The sequence below is a fragment of the Dipodomys ordii genome, unplaced genomic scaffold (genome assembly GCF_000151885.1).
Source record: "Dipodomys ordii isolate 6190 unplaced genomic scaffold, Dord_2.0 Scaffold153, whole genome shotgun sequence".
Lineage (NCBI taxonomy): Eukaryota > Metazoa > Chordata > Mammalia > Rodentia > Heteromyidae > Dipodomys > Dipodomys ordii.
Window position 1 is genome coordinate 1,558,756 of NW_012267369.1, and position 9,104 is coordinate 1,567,859.

At 47.7% G+C, this 9,104-nt stretch overlaps 1 protein-coding gene across 1 annotated transcript in view; it reads right to left on the reverse strand.

Annotated features, from left to right (window-relative positions):
• Copg1 (coatomer protein complex, subunit gamma 1) overlaps window positions 1-9,104 on the reverse strand; it is a 57,494-nt gene that overhangs the window by 18,534 nt on the left and 29,856 nt on the right. The window contains exons 15-21 of the mRNA XM_013032308.1: window positions 8,325-8,400; window positions 5,569-5,672; window positions 5,029-5,154; window positions 4,746-4,814; window positions 2,366-2,508; window positions 1,964-2,135; window positions 1,297-1,394 (exon numbers count right to left, since the gene is read on the reverse strand). Of these exons, the coding sequence (XP_012887762.1) occupies window positions 1,297-1,394; window positions 1,964-2,135; window positions 2,366-2,508; window positions 4,746-4,814; window positions 5,029-5,154; window positions 5,569-5,672; window positions 8,325-8,400 (788 nt within the window). The remainder of the gene's footprint in view (window positions 1-1,296; window positions 1,395-1,963; window positions 2,136-2,365; window positions 2,509-4,745; window positions 4,815-5,028; window positions 5,155-5,568; window positions 5,673-8,324; window positions 8,401-9,104) is intronic.

Sequence of the window (9,104 nt, forward strand, 5' to 3'; positions counted from 1 at the left end):
CATCTGGCTTTTTTTCTTTTTGCTTATGTGGTGCTGAGGAATTGAACCCAGGGCCTCATGCATGCAAGGCAAGCGCTCTACCACTAAGCCACCTTCCCAGCCCCTATATATTTTTTTTTGCCAGTCCTGGGGCTTGAGCCTGGGTACTGTTCCATGAGCTTTTTTGCTCAAGGCTAGCACTCTACCACTTGAGCCACAGCGCCACTTGCGGCTTTTTCTGTTTTATGTGGTACTGAGGAATCGAACCCAGGGCTTCATGCATGCAAGGCAAGTGTTAAGAGTTAACACTAAGCCACATTCCTAGCCCTCCAAAGGTATATTTAATGCAACATTACAAACCAAATGCCCAAGATTAAAGGAGTAAAATGACAACCAGGTTATGATACATGTATGTGGTAGAGCAGAGTCATCAAAAAATCAGGGCTAGGCACTGGGGCCACCTGTAGTTATTTTGATAAAAACTTGCAAAGGAAAAAAGATTCATTGTACTCATAAACTATAAACTGAAGTGATGCACTGAAACTCCTTTGTACCACTATTTAAAATTTTTTAAAAAGTTTACAAAGTGTGGCTGGGAAGGTGGCTCAGTGGTAGAGCGCTTGCCTTGCATGCCAGAGGCCCTGGGTTCGATTCCTCAGCACCACATAAGCAAAAAGAAAAAAGCCGGAAGTGGCGCTGTGGTTCAAGGGGTAGAGTGCTAGCCTTGAGCTGAAGAGCTGAGGGACAGAGTTCAGGCCCCATGACTGGACCCCCAAAAAAAAAAAGTTTACAAAGTAACCTGTAATGAAAAAGGAAAGTAGGCTGGTTTTAAGTGAAATAAGCAAGATCTACAATGTACATTTTTCCCAATGTAGATTTTTCTCATTTGTTTATATTTTGTCCCCCCCCCACTTAGTTTGTTTTTCTACGTATGAACATGTATTTTTAGGAGCTAAAAGAAATTACTTGAAAGAGAGCTATAAGTCAAAGCATCAAGAATAGCCAGGAGCCAGTGGCTCACGCCTGTCATCCCAGCTACTCAGGAGGCTGAGATCTGAAGATCACGGTTCAAAGCCAGCCCAGGCAGGAAAGTCCATGAGATTCTTATCTCCAATAAACCACCAGAAAACTAAAAGTGGTGCTGTGGCTGAAGTAGTAGAGCACTAGCCTTGAGCTGGAGAGCTGAGGGACAGGGCCCAGGCCCAGAGTTCAAGCCCCACAATCGACCAAAAAAAAGAAAAAAAAGGATTTCGTCTGGTTATCCCTCAGACGGCGCAAAAGTATAGCCTTGGGCTGACCTCCAGTACAGCTTCTTACCACGTACTCATCCTCATAGCCCTCATCATCTGTCTCTCCCGTGGTTGGGTCACAGTCCTTGACAGTGAACTTCATGACACAGCTGAAGGTGCAGGCCACTGTGGGAGGAATGGCAGAGTGGTCAGGCTGTTCCCAGCCTGCAGAGGGGTGAGTCCTCCAGGATTCTGCTGTGTTATCAGGAGCAGCAGCATGTCATTCAGCCCCGCAAGCTTGCAGGACAGGAGAGGCATGTCAAGGGCTCAGAGAAGAAAAGAGAGCAGACAATGAGCAAGAGCTCTGTCCATGCCTATCACAGGCCACTGTACAAGGTGCGAAAAAAGAAGCTTCTGGGTTTCTTGGGAGAAGTGGGTTTGGGATGTTAGAGGTTAGTGTCTGTTTTTGAAAGACAATGTGGTATAATGAAAGAGGACTTATTTGAAGACCAAATGATCATTTGGTTCTGAACTTGTACAATTAATTTTAACCTGAATCTCAGTTTCCTTATCCAGCAACTAGAATAGTAGTACTTATTCCCAAACGTTTGCTATGAGGATGAAATAGAGAATATACTAAAGATACTTGTGCCTAAGCCATTACCAGTGTTCTCAAGTCTGAAGTCAGAGCTGTGCACTCCATACCAATCCCATGGGTTCCCACAACGCCTAGGTGGTTTTTAGAGAGGGCTCACCAGCTGTGGGGTCTTCCCTGGGCACAGCCACCAGCGTGTAGCAAGTCCCAGGCTGGTTGTAGGGTAGGCTCCGGGCAGGCACATAACAGAGCACCTCGTAGGCCTCCGTGGGCTCCAACTGCACTGTGACATTCTCCAAGGTCTGGTCGTTGAGCGTGTTTGTGCAGTCAAACTGGACCAGGAGGAGTAGGAGCTCAGACACTGATCAAAGACCAAGTTTGCTGCACAGAAAGAGCCAGGAGGTCCCCACCCCTACAACCCAAGCTGAACCCCATCCCGCCTGCGCCAGGCTCCCTGTCTCTGAGCAGAGATGGGAGGCACAGGGGTTTGCACCCAATCTGGTGTGGGTCAGGCTCTCCTATATGGTTCTTGGCACGTGTACCAACAGTCCACCCTGCTCACCTGAAGCACCATGTGGTCAGCAAAGGTGTGTTTAGTGCAGCGAATGACATACTCTGTCTCCGACTCGGTAAGGGCTACAGGCTCAAGCGAGGACTTGAAGAGGGGCCCCAGCCCACGAAACTCTGGCACTGCTGCCAACTGCTCTGGAATACACAGGTCAAGTTTACTTGGCTTCTCACGCTCCATTATCAACTTGGGATAATTTCTTCTTCTGGTTTTAAGACTGGTTTGCTATGCAGCTAAGGTTAGCACTGAACTCAACATCTCCCTGCCTCAGCCTCCTAAGTGCTGAGATTACTGCATATGCCACCATTCCCAGCTTGTGATGGTATTTTAATAAAGTTTTTTGCTGGGTGCTGATGGCTCAGATCTGTAATACTAGCTACACAAGAGTAAGATCTAAGGGATACCAGTTAGCAGCCAGACTGGGGCCTGGTGCTTGTGGTAATCCTATTTGGGAAGCTGGGGTGTGAAAAATCTGGCTCAAAACCAACCCTGGCAGACAAATCCTCAAGAAATTCATCTCCAATTAACCACCAGAAGCCAGGTAAGAGTTGTGGTCAAGTGATAGAGTCCTAACCTTGAGCAAAAAAGCTAAGTGACAGTGTCCAATCCCTGCATTCAAGCTTTAAAACCAGAACAAAAAATGAAAAAGAGAGAAGGGCTGGGAAGGTGGCTCAGGGGCAGAACGCTTGCCTTGCATGCATGAGGCCCTGGGTTCGATTCCTCAGCACCACATAAGCAGAAAAAGCCAGAAGTGGCGCTGTGGCTCAAGGGGTAGAGTGCTCATCTTGAGCTGAAGAGCTGAGGGACAGCGCCCAGGCCCAGAGTTCAGGCCCTACAACCGACAAAAAAAAGAAGCAGCAGCTGGGTGCTGGTGGCTCACACCTGTAATCCTGGCTAATCAGGAGGCTGAGATCTGAGGATCATGGTTCAAAGCCAGTCCTGGGAAGGAAACTCTGTGAGACTCATCTCCAATAAACCACCAGAAAACCGGAAGTGGCACTGTAACTCAACTGAGCTGAAGAGCAGCATAAGGACAGCACCCAGGCCCAGAGGTCAAGCCCCATGACCAACCAAAAAAAAAAAAAAGAGAGAAAGAGAAAGAAGCCAGCCAGCATGGATAGAAAACAAAGATGTGAAATTCTTATCTCCAATTAACTACCAAAAAGCTACAAGTGGAGGTGTATTTCAAGTGGTAGAGTGAAAGCCTTAAACAAAAAAGCCAAACAAGAGCTCAGCCGAGTTCAAGCCCCAGCACACATGCTTGAGCATGCACATGTGTGTGCATATTCTTTCTCTCTCAAAAAAAAAAATGTGTTTTCTTTTGGTGCCAGTACTGGGGCATGAGCTCAGGACTTGAAATACTTGAAATACAGTGGTTAAACCCCTTGGTACCATTAATACATGCTGAAAAAAAAAATGGCAGAAGAGGAAGCAAAACAGGCTCTGCTTGAATAGCCATCACTGGGAGAGAAGAGGCTAACAGACAGGGAATGAAGATGAACATGGTCCAAGCAGTTAGCCTGCCTGCATGAAAACAGGACAGTGAAACCTGCTGCAGTTGTTTTCAGAAGCGCAAGTGGGAGCTGAGTGCTAGCAGTCACACCTGTAATCCTATCTGCTCAGGAGACTGAGATCTGAGCACCACGGGCAGAAAAGTCCAGGAGGCTCTTATCTCTAGGTAATCACACGGAAAAAAAGGTGAAGCTAATAAAAAAAATTAAAGAATAATAGGATATAACAAACAACAACAAAAAAAAGCAAAAGAAAAAAGGGATGGGTGTGGCTCAGTAACAGAATGCTTGCTTATGGTGAGTGGGAGACCAGGGCTCCAGCCCCATTAGGGAAAAAAAGGGCGGGAGGGGAGGGGAGGGGAGGGCGGAGCACATAGCCCTTACCACTAAACTTAAACTACCCAGGAGGCTGAGCCCTGAAGGTCAGTGGTCTGAAGCCAGCCCAGAGAAATCCTTGAGCACATCATCTGCAAGGATGGAGATGTGGTTCAAGTGGTAGAGTGCTAACCGTGAGAGAGAAAGTTGAGCAAGCTTGAGGCCCTAAGTTCAAGTACCATACCAGCATACACACAAAAGAGGAAGTAAAATGAAAGAAAGAAAGGGAGGGAGGAAGGCGTAGACCTGAGGCAGCACTGAGAGAGAGAGTCATATAGATCTTCTAGTCTTTCCATTTCCTATCTGTGCAATTCGGGCAAATCACCGTCTCTCAGGTTTTGATTCCCTCCATAGATACCTAACGGGCCTCACTGCCAAGAGCAGTGAGGACAGGCCACATACTTTGTGACCCACAATGCTACTAGGGTCCCGAGAACATGGGACCCCACACCATCACATTGCTGATTTCGGGCCAGTAGTTTACTTACCCTGGAAGATCTCCTGCCGGGTGGCAGCTACTTTCTCAGGCTGTTTTGCTACGGTAACAGGTGTGGTTTCTGCAGAGCAAATGTATCTGGTGAGCACAGGTCCAGGGCAGCAGGGCAGTGTAGTGTGGGCTCCACATTACAAGTCCAATCCTCCTCAAAGTGGGAGGCATGTAAGAAGAGGCAAGTATCTAAGTCCCACTTCCTAAAGTCAGAGAGGTGAGGGGCCTGGAGCCTGGCGGCTTTGCCTGGATCTGAGGGCCTCAGGGGGGAGCACAGGACTTACCAGTTCTCTGCTCTGCGATAGGTGTGGTGGCCAGGGGCACAGACTTGAGGTCAAATGGTTTTTCTGATGGCTCGAGAGTGTACTGCTGCAGAGCCCTCTCCAGACCGGGGATGGACACAGTCAGACCTGGAAGGAGTGGGAGAGGCTGCATGACTGGATGGCACCACAGACACACCAAATCCCCAGGAAACTGAGGCCCCGGGGCACCTCATTATGAATGAGGTGGTTTGATCCAGTTAACTGTCTGGGCCCCATTTCTGGTCCTTATCTGCCTTTCCACAGGGTTAGTGTGAGGAGATATAAAGCCACTTACAAAGGTAAAGGGCTGCAAAAAGAGAATGAATGAATGTTTCAATGTATTGGCTGTTTTCACTGATGTTCATGACTGGCAAGATCTGGGATGTGATGAGGTCACAGTAATGCCATGAGGACACCGTGAAAGTCAACCAAGAATGTGTCCTCTTGACATCCATGCTCTAGAGCCACAGGGGGCGGCACAGCTCCAGGAAGGTCCTGGGTGAGATAGCTGCGAAGACTCACCATTTAGGATATAGCCTGCATTGAGAGCCTTCTGCCTCTGCTCCAGGACATTCAGGTAGAAGGTAGCTCGGTCTCTTACTTCATTGTCATCGTCCATCACACACCTGCAGCAGGCACACAAGAGGCTCCTGGCTGAGCCCCGGGACTGCAGCAGGGACGGTGGCACTCTAGCTCGGACCCCAGAGGCTGTAACTCTTTTTTTTTGGTGGGTCGTGGGGCCTGAACTCTGGGCCTGGGTGCTGCCCCTCAGCTCTTCAGCTCAAGGCTAGCGCTCTACCACTTGAGCCACAGTGTCACTTCCAGCTTTTTTCTTTTTGCTTATGTGGTGCTGAGGAATTGAACCCAGGGCCTCAGGCATGCAAGGCAAGCGCTCTACCACTGAGCTACCTTCCCAGCCTCTCATCCACAAAATCTTATGGATGATATCCTCAAAGTGGAAATAAATGTCCATCAATTGATGAATAAGCAAATGTGCTACGTTTACATACTCAGATATTGTTTGGCAATAGAGGAAAAGTCTAGGTATGTTGACATACCTACAACATACAACAGGTATGTTGACATACCTGTAGTCCTGGCTACTTTGAAGGTAGGAAGAGGCGAGGCCAGCTCTATCAACAGAGTAAGGCCCTCTCTTGTGCCAGTACTGGGGCTTCAACTCAGGGTCTGAGTGTTGTCCCTTAGCTTTTTCACTCAAGTCTGACACTCTACTACTTGAGCTGTAACTCCACTTCCGGCTTTTTGGTGGTTAAGTGGAGATAGGATTCTCTTGGACCTGTGTGCCCCGACTGGCTTCAAACCTCAGCTTCAGACCTCAGCCTCCTGAGTAGCTAGAATTTATCTGCACACAGCTGAGATAGGATCTTGCTATTTAACCCAGGTTGGTACTCAACTCACGGTTCCCCATGCTTCAGCTTCCTGGGTACAGGGATGGTAGGTGCTCCACGACACCCAGAAACTGTTTTCAAAGTTGTTGTTTTTTTTAATTACCAGGTGGTTTTTTATTTTAATAGTCTGAAGGCAGCTTAGGCTACCAAGAAAAAAAGCAAAGCTTCAGTCCCACCCCCAGGAGTAATGTGTGTGCGCATGCACCCACACACAAACTCACACACTCAGAACTGGTGATTGCTTTAGACTGGAGGGGTTGGCAGAGGGACTGATTACTAGTGGACCCAGTTTTTTTTGTTTTTTTTTTTTGTTTTTTTGGTCGGTCGTGGGGCTTGAACTCTGGGCCTGGGCGCTGTCCCTCAGCTCTTTAGCTCAAGGCGAGCGCTCTACCACTTGAGCTACAGGGCCACTTCCAGTTTTTCTGGTGGTTTATTGGAGATAGGAGTCTCACGGTCTCTCCTGCCTGGGCTGGCTTTGAACCACAATCCTCAGATCTCAGCCTCCTGAGTAGCTAGGATTACAGGCGTGAGCCACCAGCGCCCGGTGTGGACCCAGTTTTTTCTTTTTTCTTTTGTGCCATCTTAGGACTTGAACTCTGGGCCTCAATACTATTTCTGAGCTTTTTTTTTTTTTTTGGTCAGTCATGGGACTTGGAACTCAGGGCTTGGGCACTGTCCCTGTGCTCTTCAGCTCAAGGCAAGTGCTCTACTGCTTGAGCCACAGCTCCACTTGCAGTTTTCTAGTGGTTTATTGGTAAGAATGTCACAGACTTTCCTGCCCAGGCTGGCTTTGAACTGAGATGCTCAGATCTCAGCCTCCTGAGTAGCTAGGATTACAGGCGTGAGCTACTGCGCCCAGATTCCTGAGCATTTTTTTGTGTGCTCAAGGACAGTACTCTACCACTTGAGCCATAGCTCTACATGTGGCTTTTCTAGTAATTAGACATAAGTATCGCATGAGTTTTAGTGCCTGGGCTGGCTTCGAACTATGATCGTCAGATCTCAGCCTTCTGAGTAGCTAGGATTTCAGGCATGAAACACCAGCACCCAGCTGGACACAGGTTTCTTGTGGCGTAATAAAACATGTTTTAACCTTAGATTGTGATGATAGTTCATGACTCTATGACTGAATTATACTAAAACCCACTGAATGTTAAATGGGTAAACTGTGTAGTATATGTTTCACTTCTCAATATAACTATTTATTTATTTTGCCAGTCCTGGGGCTTGACCTCAGGGCCTGGGTGCTGTCCCTGAGCTTCTTTTGCTCAAGGCTGCCACTCTACCACTTAATCCATGAGTCACTTCCAGCTTTCTCTACCTATGTGGTACTGAGAAATGAACTCAGGGCTTCATGCATGCTAGGTGAGCACTCTGCCACTGAGCCACATTCCCAGCCCCATAAAATTATTTATTAATGGAAAAAAATAGTTCATATTATCAAGTGTCGGTGCTGGGCTTTGTGTATTAACATTCTTCTTGCTTTTCTATGCTTTCCTTTATAATCTGCAACTACATAATTTCTTTCTCCTTTATTAAAAAGATGAAGGAGCTGGGTGCCAGTGGCTCGTGCCTGTAAGGCTAACGACTCTCCGGAGTAAGGACCACAATGCAAACCCAACCAAGCAGCAAAGTCCCTGAGAATCTTATCTCCAAATAAGCACCAAACAGCTGGAAGAAGAGCCGTGGCTCCAGTGGTAGAGCACTAGTCTTGAACGAAGGAGCTCAGGGACAGCACCAAGTCCTGAGTTCAACAGCAGGACTAGCACCAAAAAAAAAAAAGCCACCTGGACCCAGGAGCACACTGCCACCCAGTGTCCCTGGACCCAGGAGCACACTGTCACCCAGTGTCCCCGAGCCTAGACTCACCTCTTCAGCAACACCAAGATACTGGGCAACATCTCTTCATTCTGGGCTCCAAACTTGGCCAGAGCACTCACAGCACCTGAGTTTATGAAACAAATGTGATGAGCTCAGAGCACCTGAACAGCTCTACACATCAGTGCTTGGGCAGAAAAGTTACAAGACTCAAAGTCACCACCTACTTAATGAGTAGCCTTGGCACCACTCAAGCCTGGACCTCCTCATCTAACGGAGAACAGAGTTCCTGTTCTGGAGTTTCAGGGGCTATATTCAAAATGTACAAGGACACAGAAACTGTCTATAATGTCAGGCTTCTTAGATTCTAAATGGTCACAATCTGCACTTCAACCGTAGATTAATAAAAATGAAAAAGTGAATTTTTTTTTTTTGCCACTCTTGGGACTTGAACTTAGGGCCTGGGCTCTGTCCCTGAGCTTTTGTTCAAGGATAGCACTCTACCATTTGAGCCACAGGGCCACTTCTGACTTATTCTGTGTATGTGGTACCGAGGAGTCGAACCCAGGGCTTCAGCATGTGATGCAAGCACTTTACCACTAAGCCACATTCCCAACTGAAAAAGTGAACTATTATTTAATGAATAGCAATGACAAAAAGAATATCTTCCCATGGGGCTGGGGAGGTGGCTCAGTGGTAGAGCGCTTGCCTTGCATACATGAGGCCCAGGGTTCGATTCCCCAACACTACATAAGCAAAAAGGAAAAAAGCCGGAAGTGGTGCTGTGGCTCAAGTGGTAGAGCACTAGCCTTGAGCTGAAGAGCTGAGGGA